The sequence below is a fragment of the Phyllosticta capitalensis genome (assembly GCF_038381095.1).
Source record: "Phyllosticta capitalensis strain CBS 128856 chromosome Unknown BKA78scaffold_2, whole genome shotgun sequence".
Taxonomy (NCBI): domain Eukaryota; kingdom Fungi; phylum Ascomycota; class Dothideomycetes; order Botryosphaeriales; family Phyllostictaceae; genus Phyllosticta; species Phyllosticta capitalensis.
In genome coordinates this window covers 2,329,812-2,347,657 of record NW_027117440.1, presented here as the reverse complement: position 1 = coordinate 2,347,657, position 17,846 = coordinate 2,329,812, and the positions used below count along the sequence as shown (strand labels likewise).

Sequence of the window (17,846 nt, the reverse complement as noted above, 5' to 3'; positions counted from 1 at the left end):
TGTCCACAAGCCTATAGAGATGCCTCATTCCGATATGGCGTTCATTTACCTTCCCTTGCGCAATTACAACAACAGCGTGTCTGTGGATGGCCGATCTCAAAACTCACATCTTAGATCTCACAGATACACCTTCTTTGAGAATCACTGATCATTCAAACACTCTGGAATACCACCATGGTTCCTCAGTGGAGGCAGTATGGGACTACATTCAACCTTCTTTACGCTTGGGCCTCTAATGGAAGCGCTGGCCCCAGTCAACACCTTGGACATGTAATGTCTTGACACAAGAGAGTCAGCGATTTTGTACTGCCTTTCGGAATGTTGAAAACGACAAGCCATATCGAATGACCATCCATGCCAGTGGGCTGAAGTATTCAAAGCTCTGCTAGGTTATTTGAAGTTGATTGGAGCTTTGACCTTCGCATACGAAGAATCATCGCTTACGCGAAGGATCCTTGGGTTTATGCAGCACAACAAAGAATGCACTCGAGATGCTCCTCTTGGTAAAATGACTCTGGTCGCGACGATGAAGCGGTACAGACATTCATTCCTAAAATTTGGGATGGTCACCACATGCGTCATCTGAGTCTGCAATGCAAATGGGCTTTTGTTTTTCATTTTTCTCGACACAAAAAACGATGCGACCTCTTGGACTCTGCTCATGTTCCGATAGCAGTTCTTGCATGGCTACAAGGAGCCACAGGTTTCGGAAGAAGCCGCCTTCTCGGCGACCAGCAGTTGATCCCATGTCCCGGGGACTCAACACAGGATTACTCAAGACGAAAAACCGGCTACCAGCGGCACCAAGGTCCGTTTGACGTCCGCTTACTCAACATGGTGGAATCGAGACGAGCTCTGGCAAGAGCGTTGTTTCAAGTCGAGTCCAGACTGCCAATTTCTCGGGCGCGTCGGGCCTCGTCCGCCGTACTTTGACCGCCTAGGAAGCTTTGATTGACCGTGCATCAAGCGCAGAGCGCGCGCGCTTCGTTGCACGCTGAACCGTCCGACCAAAACACGGAGCGTGGGTGCAAGCAAAGCTTGACAGATGCTTCTATTTATTGATCGTCTCTTCGAATACCCCCTCCACTTGTTGGTGTTGTTTCGAGATTTAGGGCAGAGGATAATTCGCTTTTGCTTTTCTCCGACAGCAAGATCTTCAAGTTGCCCTCGTGATCGCAACAACCTTTGCATCGCCAGGATGAAGAGCGCGTGCCTGGGTCCACGCGTGTAAGAAGACCCGAGCAGAGCCACTGCATGACGTCTGCATGCAATGTCAACACTTTCTCCAAGGAGTCACAGCGTCTCAATTTTCATCAACCGTGGGACCGCCAAGGCGAATACACGAAAGTACTCTCCGTCGCCGAGGATCCGACGCTTGGAGCGAAACGCTGTGGCACGCGAGGTTGTAGCCTCATGTGCATGTGGGAATCTGAACATTCCACATAGCACTACTCCTTGGACAATGCGAAAACTGGTCTGCCACCTTCTTCTCAGCAAGAACGCAGTGTTTCCTCATCATCCTAAGTCACTGTTGTGTGTGTGTTACGGCCTTAATGAAGCCTTGACATCAGCTTAGCTCATCAAAGCCCCGACGGCCAAGGAAAAGTCAGTTTACTGGGTCCAGCAGAGACTCTCCAAGACTTGGAAGAATTAGAGGCCCTGCGTGACGACTAAAGGGGGAAGCGGAGCTCAACACAAAGCCTATCCTCGCTGTCGATCACACGTAGCGTGAATATGGCCACGCCTGCCAGACCCGATTGCTTGCGAGACAGAATTCACCACCATCTGCGATCAACTTTTTGCCGGCCCATATCTCATTCCTCCTCGCCGGATAATTTGATACTGCACAGAATGTCTCTCAAGGATACTTCTCCTCTTTTCAGCTTGAGCCGATGGCCTTGCCAGTTGGGGCCTGTTTTGCCGACCGCGCATGCAGACTCCACTGGCCCAAGCCCAACGCGGACAAGACTGGCGTGAAATGATGTAGGGACCGCTGGCCCGCTGAGCATTCGTCAGGCGCAGTTGTTCGTCGTCACGCTCCATCCAGCCAGGGTGATCGGGCCATGTGGTCTTTTGTGTCCGACCTCCGGCTAGCAGAGCTGCCCTCCGCGCGCCACGAGTGTGCAGACGCGCGGTACTCGCTCCTCGCCGTTGTGAATGGCCCGAAGCTGACGCCCGCGACGCTTTCCCCCTTTCACCACACTGGTTGTAGCCTGGCTATCCCACTGCTGAGCTTCATGTCCGCCGTTGTATTAGTCTGCAGAGACAGTGTCGTGGCTGGGCTCGTCGGCGAATCTTTCGCGGATGGGGAAAGCCGGCCGATTCGCAGGGCGCTCCGGTAGCGATTACGAGAGTACGGAGAAACGCTTTTCTATGAACAAGAAGCTCGCTCAGGCGCGGTCGTCGAACTGCTACTAATCCATTCGGTCAGCTGGATTTTCCGATGTGCACACAATGCTGCAGACGAAGCCTTCATGAATATAACTGTCATGGAGATGTTTGCCCCTGGGGAAAGATATTCGCAGCTTTTTGATGCTGCTCAATCGCCACAATGATGTCCACCATCAATTTTCTCCGATGCGGCGCAAAGTTTGCTCGATATGAGTTCTCTAATGGATAAACAACTTACTTTATGCAATCCCAAATGTACATTGCAAAGTCTCGGAGCTGTTCAGGTCATGATGAACGTATGCTGGCGCGCCCTCTGTTGATCGTCTGGGCTTGAAGTCTGTGCTACCACTGCTTCTGTGTTTCAATCGCACATACTCCTCATAGGACGGCTCCAGGCCTCACTGGCGTCCTTCAAGCCTCACTGACGTTCAGTCAACAGTCGCCCGTGGACCGGTCTGTTCTGATTTTCCAGTAGCCCACTGCTTTGTATCTAGATGTCCCACTTACAGCAGTCTTCTTCGAAGCGCTCGCACGGCGCCATTGATCTCTCTCCTCCGCTTTTCTCCGAGCCCGCCACTCTTGTGAGAGCAGGGTGGGCTTTTCATCTAACGGCCGTCCGCGATGATGAGCAACCACAGCTTGTTGGGGGCGGAGATGGAGTCGACCAGGGCCCCCTACCGGAGGCCGTCGCCCGTCACATCCATCCAGAAAGGCGGCTTTGATGAGCACGCTGGGGAAGAGAAAGGGGTGGCTGATGGGCACTGCGATGCATGATTATTGCTTCGAGTGAAACACATACACAAGAGAAGTGACCCTCCAGGCTGAGCTTGGCCTGCCAACGGCCAATGTCCGATTGGTACGTACCAATGTATTACAGACCCACGGTCAGCGCGAGGCATGGAACAAGGCATGGAGGGTGTTTATGCATCAAAACAGAAGAAAACACCTGGCGCTATGCTGTCATACGGCAGATTTTCATGCCCTCCCGGTCAACAAGACAGGTCATCGGCGGGGGCTCTCCCGTCTCCACGATGCGATGGCGAATTACGGAACGAAGGCTCTTGAACTCAGCTCATGACACACTCTTCCAACCGACACATGCTCTCGAGATGTCTCCTCATGTCTCTCTACCGGAAAGAGAGATACATCTCAGGAGCAGGCCAGTCTATCGAGCACGCTTTGCCAGGATAGGGTCGGGCTGCCTTGTCCCCATTTGCATTAGGGATCTCAGTTGGAAATTTGCCGTCACTGTCACCTGTAGAGCATCGCCGATTGGTCCGCAGCCCATGCTCCGGAATGGCGCCAGTAACGTCCCCGGGGGATCAGGGCCCGCGCACTTCGACTCTCATAATCGACGCGGATTGGTGTGAGCTCTCGGGCCAGGCCTCCTCTCCCGAGCGGTTAGTTGAGTGTATGTACATGGCTGGGAGCACACTGCGCAGTCTCCGCGGATGCAAGCTGTGAGTACCCACTTGGGAGCCAGGAGCAGCATGCGAGTGGCTGGTTTCGTCGACGGGACTTTTGCTCGGGCAGGCCATGTCACTGTCTGTGTGGAGTCCATGTCCCGTAGATTTAACAAAAGAACTGGAGAAGGCAGGGAATCCGCGCGCTAGAGGAGAGAAAACTCTTCTGTTGTCGTGGGTTTTGTTGGCTACACTGCCAAGATGGATTGGTCTGTGGTGTTGGTACGGTGCCTCTGTGCCGCGTCGCCAACAATGTTGGTTGCTTCGTCTCCTGGCCGCTTCATGTAATTGGTGCGGTGCTCAGAAGGATAAGAAATGTCCACAAAAGAACTGAGTACAAGATGGTCTGCACAATGGCATAGCGGTTCTTGTTGGGATTGCAGTGAAGGAGTGCGTCTTGAAGAGGGCTCTATCCATCCAGCCACAAAGAGAGACGCATCAGCAGTGGGTAGCAGTGCATTGCTGGCGCAGACTAGAGCGAAATGGGAGGTTGCGGTGCAGGCCCACCAGAGTGAAGAAGACTTGTCGTTTTGCAGGGCATGCAGGATGGGCGAGAATGGATGCAGACGAAGGGAGTTGGGAATGTTGGCCAGAAATTGCTTTTCTTGAGCAGTCAATGAGAAAAGAAGACGTTCCATGTTGTTGTTGTCGTCACGTGGAGTGGTCGCTATTTGGGGCAGTAGGTACGAGAGGAGAGCGAGGGTCAGTAGAGTGGCGGCCCCCTCGCCTCTAAACATCCGCATCGGTCTGTGCCAGGGTCCCTTAAGCCCAAGCAAGCAACGGCAAGCAAGCCAGCCCAGGCGAGGCCAGGCAGGCAGGTGCCAGCCAGTCAGCCAGTCAGCCAGATGGATGCCCGTCGTCTCTCCCGCGCGCACATCAGCCAGCGTTACCTCTCAAGGCCGTTCCTGGCGCCTGTCGTCTCTTCCTCCCCCACCAACAGTCCAATCACCATGTGTCGTCGTCCTCATCTATACCACCTCCTCGCACCCACGGCCACGCTCGTCGTTTTTTGATCCCCGTCCCGTCCTCACACCTAACCTCCTCTCGCCCGCGCCCGCGTCCACCTTCTCGCTCGGTTTGCGAAGCGCCTGGGCTGTGCGTCGCGCCTCATTCCACCTCGATTGCCTGGCTGCCTCTAAGCGCCAGCAGCCGCTTGCTTGCCTTGCGCCAGCTCTTTCGTACATGTTCAGCTTCCAGTCCTTCAACACGAGCTGGATGCGCGTCGCCAAACTTCCTCCCAAGCTGCCTGCCTAGACGAGTAGCAGCCACGAGCCCGTCCGACCCTCGTTCCTAGCAAAAAAATCCTGGCCGCCGCTCCCACCTTGGCCGCGTCTGCGCTCCCGTCTTCCTTCTTGTCGAGCCATTTTCGCCTTTTCTGCTCTTGCAGACTGGTGCCATGGCTCATGAACCGCGAGATTTGGTCATGCGCAAAGCTCCCGACTCCGCTGCAAACCATGACGTGCGTCCCAGCCACTCCGACGCAGTTGTGGGCTTTACCGCCGTCAATAGTCGACCATCTCGCGCTCAATCCGCAAATGACAGTCCAGTCGCGCCGCCCGGCCATGAGTCCTTTTTCAAGACCAGTCCTGAGATGAACGCTCCTCAAGATTTACCGCCTACGCACGGGCTTGCCTCTGCTGCTAAAATGGACCCGACACCGCCAAACGATCCACATTTAAGAACCAATTCTCCAAGCCCTTATAAGAGACCGACCGATTTTCGAATAATCCCCTACACACCGCCTGCCGAGAAGAAGCGCAAAAGGTTAGCAACAGACGACCCCGACGATGGCTCGGAACGCTTTTCACCAGAACGCCAGGCTTGCGCTGCTACAGAGGAGCAGGACTATGACAGCGCCTCTGACCTCGAATCTGATGACAACTCTCCGGAAGCAGACATGCGCCCCTCTGAAGAACAGGATTCTGGATCCAACAAACTTGCGCTAGATCACCATCGCTCCCAGAAGCAAACCCACGTACAAGCTCAGGCCGACAAGTCCACAGCCGACGACCAAAAGGAGCGCCATGGTTCAAAGCAGTCCGAGAGGACAGACTCGGCGTGCGACAATGCTGGCGCAATTGCAAACATCATCGAAAGACCGAGAGAAAGCCATGGTCCCGCGCGAAAGGATGCGGCGCCAAGTTCGCAGTTGACCAGCGAAAACCCCGGCATTGCCGAAATCACCAAGGCAGGCGTACAAATCGACCCACAAAAGAAGAGGAAAAGGGTATTGTCTTCCACTCTGTTTCATCCGCACTCGTTGACACGTATGCTAGAATTTCAGTAATAGGACCAAGACAGGTTGCCAGACCTGCAGGCGCCGCAAAAAGAAATGCGACGAGAACAAACCGGTATGCTTCAACTGCTCCCGCGGCGGCTTCGTGTGCGAGGGCTACCTTACGACAAGCTGGCCAAAGTCCGGTATGCCCAAGACGACTCCAATACAATCGAAGCAGAGCTTTTCCGAGAGCCCAAGGATCTTTCCGAGGCCAATTGGGGACCAAGCTAGCGAAAACAGAAGCACAATTAGGACGGAAGAAAGCCAGCCACGACTCCCGTCAATCAGCGAAGACAGCTCATGCGACTTTCGCGGCCAATGGGGTCCGGTTCGCGAAGACCAACCTCGACGCACATACTCGCAAGACCGTTCCGCCGGCCCAGATGTTCCTTCGATCATGGCAAGGGCTCCTTCGGATCCGTATAGACGAATGATAGTTGGCGAATCGGGGCAGCACGAACAGCAAGCGCCCTGGATCCCTACGCAGCGACCAGAGCAACTACCAAAGCACACTAGTCTGCCCCATGAAGCAGTAGGGCCTGCTCCTGCGCCCTTGAACTCGGTTGGAATCTTTCGGTCTGTCCAGCTGACACCCTTGGCTGGTGGTTCTCGACATGACCAGCTTCCCTTCCCTCAAGAGAATGTGGCCCAAATGTTGGGACAATTCCCATATTATCGGAACGAGCCTTTGCTTGTGGAGAGCCGCAAACGATGCAAAGCCCTTTTACAAAAGTACAATTTTGCGCTCATGGCTGGACTGCGAGACGACGACGACTTGCAGCTCTTACGAGAAGTCATTGTGCCTTCGGAGGGGATCAAAAGCGAACAGCCGTTCAGAGTTGGTCAAATAGCCAGAGATGTGCGCGTCGAGGGCCCGTTTACGTGCGACTACGGTTGGAATATTGTTCTCCACGAAAAGGTCACTGTTGGACCCAACTGCAGTTTTGAAGATGGTGCGAAAATCGAAATCGGACCAAGGACAGTCATTGGACCAGATGTCAAGATTTACACGAGCGACCCTCACAACTGGCCGGCTCGCAAGGAAGGGGACGAGGTGCCCACGATCTCGAGAAACATCACAATAGATGAAGACGTCTTCATCGGTGGCAACTCGACGATTTTGTCCGGAATCCACATCAAGAAGGGCACCGTCGTCGCTGCTGGGTCTGTTTTGAGTCGGAGAATGTTTCCTCCAGATGGAGTAGGTGAAGCGTATCCTTGAACGAGGTCGTACAGTTGCTGACTGCGGTGACTTAGAAAATACCGGAGCGAAGCAAGGTCGCAGGGAATCCGGCACGCGTGTTATAAGACGCTTCATAATGTTTGCTCATTTGCTGCAGTTGATTGAACTTACCATGTTTGTTGTCTGGTTTCCTGCGCTGATATACCCGGATGTGGGCCGAGCCCCGCGAATCCACCGAGTCATTTTTGCATAATTCGTTGCGCCCATGTATCCAGCAGCAGAGCAAGTTTTCCGTTGGCCCCTGATCAACAACAGCCTCGGTGGCAGTCTTCTTCGAGCATGGCGGAGCCGTAAGGGCGTATCCGAGGTGGATGAGGACTTGGACGAGCAGCATTGACGGTCTGACATTGGCGTGATGCTCATGCATCGAATGAAACGCACAGCATGGCGTGAAAATCAAGAGAAGAGGTTGAAAAAAGCATTTTGCGACGCGTGAAAGTTTGACAAAATTTGGAATGCCTGGAGGCCTCAGGCCTGACGAAGCGCAGGGCCCTCGGGTCGGCACGTCGGCCCCCCACACGCGTGAATGGCTCGAGCTTAAGCTCGGTGCGTCACTGCTCGCCCGCGGTGGCTCGTCCCACCCTCAGTCCATCGACCATCCAATTGCTCCCATCACCCTCTTCCTTGCCATAACCTTCCCAAGATGCCGACAAGTCGCCCTCCCATCGCCTTGCCCAAACATGGCTGTCGTCCGCGCCTCAGGCGACCCTCGCCTCTTGCATGCAACAAATGTCAACACTACTCCGCCAACGCACCCCGCCGGCCGAAGACGGCACTATTCTTTCCAGGTGACATTTCCCTGCAGACCTCACAGTCCTTGTCCGCACTTGCTAATGCATCGCCTGTATAGGCCAGGGAGTTCAACGCGTCGACATGATCCGGCCCTGGCTCGAAGCCTTTCCTCGCACCGTCAAACCCGTCCTCGACGAGATCGATACGACGCTCGCCCTCAGCGGCACCCCTCTGACGCGCATCATATCCGAAGGCCCAAACGCGAAGCTGACGGCGACCGAGAACGCGCAGCCGGCCATCATGGCCACGTCGGTGCTGATACTGCGGGTTCTGGAAAAGGAATTTGGCTTCGACGTGCGGGCGCGGGTCGACTTCACGCTGGGCCACAGTCTGGGAGAGTTTGCCGCGCTGGTAGCGGCAGGCAATCTTGGCTTTGGCGACGCGCTGCGCATGGTGCGGCGACGAGGCGAGGTCATGGCGCGATGCGCGAAGGAGGCTAGCGCGGCCATTGGCGGCGGCGACGTCGGAATGGTCGCGCTGGTGTGCGAGAACGAAGAGCGCCTGGCCTCGCTGACGGACGCAATTGCAGAGTTCCTGGGCTACGGCGGCCTGGGCAACAAGGCCGACAGCGGGCAGGACTCGCTGCCCGCCGTCCAGCAGGTCCTGATTGCAAACATCAACAGCAAGAACCAGATTGTCCTTAGTGGCAGCATTGAGCGCATCATGACGCTCTTGACCCACGTCCGCCAGTTTGGCGGCCACGACCCGCGCGCCGTGCGCCTCAAGGCCGACTCGCCCTTCCACAGCCCCCTGATGAAGCCTGCCGAGACGGAGATGCGCCGCCTCCTCGACCAGCCGAGCAAGAGCAATCCCGGCGGCGGCGACATTGTTGCCTGGCCGGGCTTCATGCCTTGCGTGTCCAACGTCACGGCGCGGCCCTTTGGAAGCGCGGCCGAGCTCAAAGACTTGCTCGCCCGGCAGTGCGTCGAAACGGTCGACTGGTGGGGCAGCGTCAAATATCTGGACAAGGAAGAGAAGGTGCGGAGATGGCTGGGCATTGGGCCTGGTAGGGTCGGACGCAACCTCGTCGGCAAAGAGGTCGGCATGAAGGGAGCTGTCAAGGGCGGTGGTGTTTGGGCCGTCGACGACCCGCGAAGTATTGAAGAGATACTCAAGGGGCTCGACGGCACGGAACTCGCAGTCGACGACGACTGACCGGGCCGTTGAGCCGTCTTGCCAGTCTGACAACAAACGCGGGCAACGCTGGCTGCTTGGAAAAGATTTGGAAGAATCTTGGCTCCAGGCAGCAGAAGTCCAGAAGGCACTTGCCGTATTCTTCTCCAGGGATTCTATTGCTACAGCCCGATTCTGGAAACCTCGTGGGCACCGTCCGCCTGCCAAACCTATTTACGACGCCTTCGAGTCGTCTACCGCCGTCAAAAAGTCTCCGTTCCCACCGCCATGACATCAGGCCGAATTCACAAAGAGACCAGCGTCTGGAAAGCAGTGAGCTCAACATCCGCTCAGGGAGGTTAACGTGGACGACAGACTCACCAACTTGGATCTTCGCCCCCGTCATCGACGTGTTTTTGGCCAACATTACATACGTGTCGGCGCAGTCCTGCAAGTCCGTCACCGTCTTGAGCGCGGCCTTTTCCTTCATCGCCTCGATAACCTCAGGGGGGTATTGCTCGCCCTACATTCGCGTCCGTCGCGTCAGCGAATACGCACGTAAATAGCACCAATACGCGCGTCCCGTCTCCCCACAATCACATCCCAGCCACACCCCTGAGAGGCGGAATGGCTCGGTGGTGCCATGATCCGAGACAAGGCGGGAGACGGGGGGACGGGATCAACGGCGTGGGAGCCGTCGTGGCATGGATATGCCGGGGCCGAAACGGAGACAAGACAGACGTACCCAGTCGGTGAGGAGCAGGCCCGGCAGCACGGCGTTGACGCGCACCTTGTCGCCCTGCGATGCGGCGAGGCACTTCATCAGGTGCAGCTGCGCGGCTTTGGTTACGCTGTAGGCCATTGAGCTGCCGCTTTGTTGGACGCCCTGTCGTTGTAGCAAAGCGATGTTAGCCTTCTTGGATACGATTTTTCGTTTGGGGTAGATGTTGTCGTTTTGATCTTGCGGCAGCGAGGAGCACAGCTGGGCTGCAATAATGTACAGGAGAGTTGGTAATTGAGAGGGTGGTGGCGATAGCGAGGCGTCTTCACGCCGTGTAAATAATACAACATAGAAACCGAGACAGCCTCGACCCCTCGCGCTCGCACCAGATGCGCAAAAGATGTCAAGTTCGTTGTATTTGTAGAACAAGAAGAAGGATTTCCAACGTACCGCTACAGACGATGTGATGATGAAAGCGCCGCCGTCCTTGTTGGCATTGAAGGTGGGCAGCGCGGCGCGCAGGAGGGCGAGCTTGCCCTTGACGTTGACGGCCCAGCACTGTGTGTTGTGAGTGACACGGTTAGTGTTCGGTCCGTGTTGATGGCTTGCAGTGTGGTCGAAGGGAAAAGAGGGGGAGAAAGCGCACCTTGTCCCAGTCTTCTTCGCTCAATGCATCCAGGTCGCCGAATTTGGAGAACTTGGTGTAGCCCTGGAGAAGAGTCGTAGTTGTCAGCAAAACATTCAAGCAATCCCCCAGTGTCATTGCATGCATGATTTTCCTCTCCTCTCTTTTCTCTCTTCTCCTCCATTCTCCCCTCGCTCTACAGGAGGTGACGGAAGAAACTCAGAGCCTGGCTCTAGTCCCAAGTCGTCGCATATCCAAGCGCAAGCGCACGAACGCTGCTTGTAACCATCATTCAAGAGGGAAAAAAAAAAAAAAAAAAAACTCTCCATCTTCGACGCATCACGAGCTTGTAGACTCTTCTTCTCTCCATGCGGACTTCGTTGGTACCAAGCAGGCTTGAAGTCGGCAAGTCTCCTGTTTGCCACCCACTGTGGCTGGCTCCCGTCTCCTTTTTTTTTTCCGAAATTCAAACTCACCGCATTAGCAACAACAACATCCAGTCCCCCGAGGTTTTTCGCAACCTTGCCAACCAACTCGGCGCACTCGTCCATGCGTCCGACGTCTGCGCGCAGCGCCAGCGTGACGACGTCCGGGTGCTTCTGCTCGATCGAGTCGATGACGGACTGCGCGGCCGCGGCGTTGGACTGGAAGTTGATGGCCACGTTGGCGCCCTGCGCCGCGAAGGCGTGCGCGATTGCTGCGCCGAGGCCTCTACAGGTGGGGAGTTAGTTTGTTGGGGAAAGGAAGGGGGAGGGGGGCAACGGATTTGGCGTGGAGATGATGTGCTGGATTGGATTTGGAGGTTGGAGGGGAATTGTGTTTGGTGTTGTTGGCTTACCTCGAGCCGCCGGTGACCAAGACGTTGCGTCCTCTCAGATCGTATGGCATGATGGCGAAATCTTGTCCCTGATAAAAACTTGTGGTGTTCAATCTATTGCCGTGGCAATGGAGTGATTTCCAAGAGCCTGGATGTCTGAGTGGATCTGGGGCATGTGTCAGGATGTGTCTTTTGCCATTGATCGAGGGAAAGGGATTGAAATTGAGAAAGACTTGGAGATTGGTCAAATTGATTGAGGGAGAAGCGGATGAACTGTCTTCAACCAGGCAGCCAGAAGACAAGCAAGCACTTTCGTCCTGCTACATCTCCTCATCTGCACCAAGTTGACCCACGCAACCTTGCTCATATCTGATGCGAATGTTCCCGTCAAGAGGACGTTTCTTTCTGCCCCGTGTTCGCAATTGCTCTTTCTCTCGACCAATCTCTTTGACATCTACGAGGGGGAAAGACGAAGAGAGAGAAATGGATAGAAGAAGTGGAGCTGACATACCTACAACACCCAATCCCTCCAATCGTCGTGGTCTGAATGGCTCGGTGAGATGGAAGAGAAGAAGAAGAAAAAGTCGACACGTCAACAGACAGAGGTTGAAAGTGGGAGAGACGGCAGTCCCCAAATCGGCTGTACGTCGTCAATCGCCGCTCGCTCTCAGTCATCCAACTCTCACTGGTTCTTCACAGTTGACAGATCCAGAAATTGAAAGGTTTGACAGACGTCAACTCGACGACGATGCGGTGAAGAAAGCTGGTATCTTGGTGTTCGGTAACGACAAGCTGTCAACCAACAAAACGTTCCTCGGTCCGTTAGTTACTCATCGACCCAGATCCGGCTGGTGGGTGGTGGGTGTGGGGCTGAACCAAGGAAGAAGAGGAGGGGTTCCCGTGGCGGGTTCAGGGAAGGAAGGTGGGGGTGGGGTTGAGAGGGAAGGGGCCATCCATGTGTTGTCCAATCACCACTGCAGGCGGCGGGAATATATCTAGATCCGCACGGCTGGCTGGCTGGGTTGTACGAATGTGTCTGTGTCTTCTATTGATTGGTGGTTGGCAATAGGTATGTGCCTATCTATATCACTATGTACGCGCAAAGGCTATCTAAGCCCCTTCATCATTTTTCTTTCTCTTTCGACTCGATTGCTCTATTCCAGGCCCAAAGTACCCTCGCTCGGCTTTCTTCTTTGACTAACAATACAATCGATCAATCTCTTACTGTCGCTCGCCAAAAGGAACGACGATCCAAACTCGCAAACCGCGCCCCATCAATCCAAAAGCCCCAACTCACAATTCCCAATCCAAGTCTACCAAAGTAACGCAGTATTCGGCAAGCGCCGCGCCAGTCCCGATGCATGCATGCCATGGAGTGCAAACCACGCAAGGCAGGAGGGAGGAGTATCCAAAAGCCAAAATAAAGAGGAGATGAACAACAGAAAAATGAAACCTCCAATTCTACCTCAACCACGTGGACGGGCAGAGGCGAAAAGGGAGGCCCGGACTAATGCGGCAGAGAGGTATAATGCCGACGGAATAGCAGCAACAAGCGCAAGGGGGAGTATCCAACAAAAGTCAAGAAAGGCAAGATTTTGCCCGGCAGGCTGCTCCAAGAAAGCAAGCAATCGAAGGGCAACAAAGCACCACGGTGCCCAGCAGAGCGTCCAAAACCAAGCACGAGAAGAAGATAACGAAAAAAAAAGGCAGAAGCCAAGAAGGAAAGCCAGAAAAACAAGAAACAAAATGGGAGACACATATCGCCGCCAGATGGTGGTGATGCACATGTGCCTCCTCGCTCTTTACAGGCTACTAGTTCCAAGTGGAAGAAGTGTTGTAGACAGACCTCCCAATACTTTTTGTGGACGTTTTTTGGACGTTTATTTTTTCCCGTCTCTTGAATCGAATCGCATACCGCCGCGCGTACGTTCCAATAATCAAACAACAGCAGCAGCCTGTCGGCTGTGCACTCCAAGTCCCCAACAGATGTTCGAGGGCAAATTTCGACGAGATTGTCGGAGCTTTGACTTGGCAGTCTCTGTGATGACTGACCAAGTCGGCATGAGAAGGCGGGATGCTCAGCTCCAGCGGATGCCATGTGGCGCCAGAATGCGGACCAGGTCGTGGCATTTGGTGGCGGACAATAGACGTTATGCCGGAAGCCCTTGCGAGTGTCGAGGGCTGGCCCGGGGGTTGTGGACCGGCGGCTTATCTTACAGTGGTGAAATAAGTTGAACACTGCCCTTCACGTTCATTTTCCGAACATGCCAGACAGAGGCTTCCTCTTGGTCTTTTCCTGGGCGACACGAGCCATGCCCTGGATCGACCTCGGCTCCTTCATGAGAGTAGGGTCCAACTTGGCAGGAGCGCGGCTCACAATGGACCTATAGTCTCCAGGAAAGCGGGACGACGGCGGCGTCGCAGCAGCAGAACGCCACAGGTGGTCGGAAGTGTCATTGAGGAAGTCGGTGGATGATTTGGAGAAGATGGACGTGCGGCCGCGGTTCTTCTTTGAGAGGATTATCTGGTCAAACAGCTTGACTGTTGGATGATCAGATGACATTGTCTCCCGCTCGTAGATGAACTCGTTGAAGGCTAGTACTAGAGTCAGTCGTTGCACATGGTATTCATGGCGGCCAACATACCTTGAGTGTCCTGGAGCATGGTAAAGTACTCTGAATTGTCGTTCGGCATACTCCTCAAGAAGCCTTCCATGTTGAATTTGTAAATCATTCCAGATTTCTTCTGGTCCGACGACGGGGCACCCAAAAAGCGCCTGTAGGTGTAGAAGAGACTGGCGAAGCAACGCACAAAAGCCGCGCGGATCAGGTCGGGATGGAACGCAGTTGGGCAGACGAGGCAAATCTGAGCAAGGCACTTGGCGTGCGAAGCCATGTTGCATCCTGTGGCTTGTTAGAAGGGAGGGACGACCATTCAAGGGACTTGGACATCTACTTACCGGCACACTTGTAGATGCCATCTTCGGACCGCTCTTCGCAGACGGAGCAAAAAGTCCTCTCGTCGTTGGGCCTCCACTGCATGCAGTGACCTTCGCACCACTGGGTCGTCTCCGAGTTGCGTACCGGGGCCGAAAACGTGTTGGGCATAATGGTTGAGGCGGCGAGGGTAGACTGGGCGTAGACGGACGGGGCATACGACGAACCGGATGAGCCGAGACGGAAGTCGGGACCAAGGGTCGAGGTCGAAAGATTGGCCGAGTGCTGGTTGCCCGAGTGGTTCATGATGGGTTGGCTGGGTCTGCGCAGGTTGTTCATGTTTGCCGGGCCGAACTGTTGCAGGTCGTTAGTACTACGGCCGAGCAAGTTGTTTCCAATGGCTGTCTTGAGTACCGAAGAGCTCCTTCGCGATACCGCGTCGAACTGGGCAGAGCGCTTTTCACGGAGGCTGGCTTGCAGGGCATAGCCGGAGTCGCTGCGAGAGATGGGAGTCGAAGGCGGCGGCGGGAACATGGTCGAGGTGGGCGACGTCCGCGACGACGGTGGGGAGTTGTTTGTCCTGACTGTTGAGCTTGTCGAAGGTCTCTCGGCTCCACGGCTCTCGGTCCGTGATTGCATAAAGGCGTTGAAGACGCATGGCCTCGGGGGGAAAAGGCGAGCGCCGGAGTCTCCAAAGGACGCTGAGTTGAGGCTGACATATGTCGAGAGAGTTGACCTGGGAGCTTTGGCAGAGAAGATGGATGAGTTTTCAGAAGCAAATGAGTCGTTGGGGTAGGCATCAACAGCATAAGCAGGCGGTCCAGTTGGAACGCCGTACTTGACGTTGTGTGGTGCTGCCATTTGCAGCAGTGAAACGAGCTTTCTACGCGTCTGGCGAGGAAGAGAAGTAGGAGGTGCCGTGCTCTCAATGACATTCTGGTCCAGATCCACGAGGACGAAGTCATCCTCAGGCAGCTCCACGTTGTCGTAACGGCGTTCGATTCCAACAATATAGGGGCATGGCGCCTCGAGCGCTTGAATCAAACGGGCGGGGAGTACTGGAATGAAGACGCCGGCCCATTTGAGAGGGTAAATCAGGTGAGTAATTGCTTGGCTGGCCAAATGCAGCATGCTCGTGTGGGATGAGAGCAAAATGACACGGCTCTCTGAAAGAACATATTCGAAAAGCGTGACAATGTTCTGGATGGAGAGCGAGCGGAACAGGGAGTAGAGATCGACGTTCCGGGAACCCGGAATCTCGTTCAGAGCCTCCCTGCGAGCGTACAAGCGGAGCTCGCGAATGGCAATCTCCACCTGGGTCGTCGAGGTGATTGGACTGACGGCTTCGGCGCAGAGGTTGACAACGTAGCGCTCAAGTGGTTGCCACATGCCGATTTTTGGCGAGCTTGCCGGTACTCTGAGGACCGCGCCGTTGGTCATGGGAACGACAACAGCCCTCAGCCATTCCTTCCAGAAATTCGTCATGTTTCCATCCCGACCCAGCACGCCGTACGCCCTAGGAATCCAAAGACCGGTTTCTCCGTCGGTGAGGCCGTCGATCTTGGAAGCAGCTGCATGACGCACCGGGCGTAGCAGGTCGTTCATCAGGCTGATTTTCTCCTCGACGGCGCTGATCTCATCCTCCAGCCTCTCTCGTTCATCCGAACCAGACGGTGCAGTCGGCAGCTGAGCCAGGAGCTGCGACAGCTTTGCCCTCTCGGCAGCAAGACGCTCTCCCAGACTACCGGCCAGTTCTCTCTCCTCAGGGGTCATGTTGGCTTTTCTCCATTCCTCGCACAACCGCTCGAGCGCCTCTGCTGCCACAGGGTTCAAAGGCACCCACATGATCAAACAGATGCCGTAAAGCTTCGAGCCGTCGCCTTGCGTCATTGCGAATCCGTGCCAGGTGGGCTTGGGTCTCTCGTCCGAAGATACAACATTGACGTCATTGGGAAACGCAAACATCGGCACGTAATCGGGGAAAGGGTTTCTCCTCTTGAGTTCGTCAACCATATTCTTCGGCGGATACCTGTCCAGAAGCACGGGTTCGTAGGATCTCTTGAGCGGATGCATGTTTGGGGCCGGGTGGAAAGGCTGGGGAGTCGGAATGACCGAATTGTAGCCACTCATGCGCCGTGATGTGCGGATTGAAGCTTCCATGTCGTCAGCCTCTCGGATGGTCGATATTCTGGGCCTGGACGTACCATTGCGCGACATGCCAGTCGGTTTCTTCATGGTGCTAATCCTCCGCCTGATGCTGCCGATTCCAGCTTGGAAGCCGCCTGCATTTTCCGATTCATTAACTATTCTCTGGGTCCGTGGACGGGGCCTCGGACGGTCCTCCTGCTTGAGCGTGCCAGCGCTGAATTGTATTTCCTCGAGAAAGTTTTCGCGCTCGGCAGCAAACTTTCGCAATGCCAGTTCAAAGTCCTCCTCGCTCAGGGCAGCGTTTCCGTGGGTCGATATTCCCTTGATGGTGGCACTGCTTCGGTTGCTCGGGGTCGGTGGGATGCCATTGTCCGGGCCGATTATGGTTATTATCGACTGGCGGGGTTCATGACTTGAGCTCTTGCCCAGCGACAGTGCGTCTGGGGAGACCGGCCGGTCGTCGGTCTCCAGGGCACTGTCCTCTTGAATGGTCGACTCGGTTGGCGCGATGGCGGCGCCTTGGGAGCGCTGCTCATCATAGACCTGGGACGACTCGATGCCGGATATGAAGAAGTAGTCGGCGAGGGGCAAGCCCATGGCCTCGGGCGGCGGGATGGGAGCCATAGGCGGCCAGCGTTATGCGGGATGTAATATGTGGCGCGTAGAAATGGCAGAGAGGAAAAAGGAAAAAAGAGGAACAAAAAGAGACTTGGCCTTGTATCGGGACTGAGGGTGTTTGTTGGGTTCAAGAGAAAGGAGCGGCAGCGCGCGGTTCGGCGCTGGTGGCAATGTCGATTGGATTGGCGGGGTGGATTGTTTGGTCAAATCATGGAGTGGCGGGAGCGGAGTGGGAGGAGAGGAGGAAACTTCAGCAACGATTGTTGTGTAGCTGCATAGACGTTTTGGCGCAGGTAGCACGACGGGCTGCGGGACGTGTTTTCTGTGCGACGGGGGCGGAGGGTGATCGACTTGTGCAATGCGAGAGTGTCGCAGTGCAGATGCGTGGTGTTGGTTGGACGAATGGAAGAGGAAGAGTGAGGAACGGAAGAGAGAGAGAGAGCAGGCAAGAGATTTCGACGATTGGAATTCGAGAGTGAGAGAGATTGTACAGCAACTAGCGGCTCATCAGTCAATCGGTCTCGGGGGGAACTAGTCATCTCCAGAGTTGCTGTAGTTGGTGACGGGCTTGGCCTGTCCTGACGCAAGCGCACGACTGGGCCACAAGGCAGTCTGAGGGGTCTCCACGCCAGGCCAAGCGGCAAGCCCTGAGTTTAGCGCCGTCCGAGCCATGGCGGACTCCTGTGGCCCTCCACTGGGCT

General features: G+C 55.3%; 5 protein-coding genes across 5 annotated transcripts; 3 read left to right on the top strand and 2 right to left on the bottom strand.

Moving 5' to 3' along the window:
* Positions 1–4,339: 4,339 nt before the first annotated feature.
* On the top strand, positions 4,340–5,472 carry BKA78DRAFT_82370 (uncharacterized protein). Its single transcript, XM_066893803.1, has one exon. The coding sequence runs from the start codon at positions 4,491–4,493 to the stop codon at positions 5,106–5,108; it is 618 nt and encodes a 205-aa protein (XP_066748075.1). The 5' UTR covers positions 4,340–4,490; the 3' UTR covers positions 5,109–5,472.
* On the top strand, positions 4,763–7,794 carry BKA78DRAFT_306545 (uncharacterized protein). Its single transcript, XM_066887791.1, has 2 exons — positions 4,763–6,081; positions 6,131–7,794. The coding sequence occupies exons 1-2, from the start codon at positions 5,251–5,253 to the stop codon at positions 7,352–7,354; spliced, it is 2,055 nt and encodes a 684-aa protein (XP_066748074.1). The 5' UTR covers positions 4,763–5,250; the 3' UTR covers positions 7,355–7,794.
* Positions 7,795–8,248: 454 nt separating this feature from the next.
* BKA78DRAFT_292778 (acyl transferase/acyl hydrolase/lysophospholipase) lies at positions 8,249–9,322 on the top strand (the record flags this gene model as incomplete). The annotated part of the gene is made up of 1 exon (XM_066886102.1): positions 8,249–9,322. The coding sequence occupies one exon, from the start codon at positions 8,249–8,251 to the stop codon at positions 9,320–9,322; it is 1,074 nt and encodes a 357-aa protein (XP_066748073.1).
* A 252-nt stretch (positions 9,323–9,574) lies between these two features.
* Positions 9,575–11,514, bottom strand: BKA78DRAFT_350114 (short chain dehydrogenase/reductase; the record flags this gene model as incomplete). The annotated part of the gene is made up of 7 exons (XM_066890928.1): positions 9,575–9,603; positions 9,662–9,803; positions 10,026–10,166; positions 10,452–10,559; positions 10,648–10,710; positions 11,103–11,337; positions 11,465–11,514. The coding sequence occupies 7 exons, from the start codon at positions 11,512–11,514 to the stop codon at positions 9,575–9,577; spliced, it is 768 nt and encodes a 255-aa protein (XP_066748072.1).
* A 2,172-nt stretch (positions 11,515–13,686) lies between these two features.
* On the bottom strand, positions 13,687–17,249 carry BKA78DRAFT_82300 (AEX-3 domain-containing protein). Its single transcript, XM_066893801.1, has 3 exons — positions 14,403–17,249; positions 14,089–14,346; positions 13,687–14,038 (listed from the first exon to the last, which is right to left on the bottom strand). The coding sequence occupies exons 1-3, from the start codon at positions 17,149–17,151 to the stop codon at positions 13,695–13,697; spliced, it is 3,351 nt and encodes a 1,116-aa protein (XP_066748071.1). The 5' UTR covers positions 17,152–17,249; the 3' UTR covers positions 13,687–13,694.
* Positions 17,250–17,846: the final 597 nt, after the last annotated feature.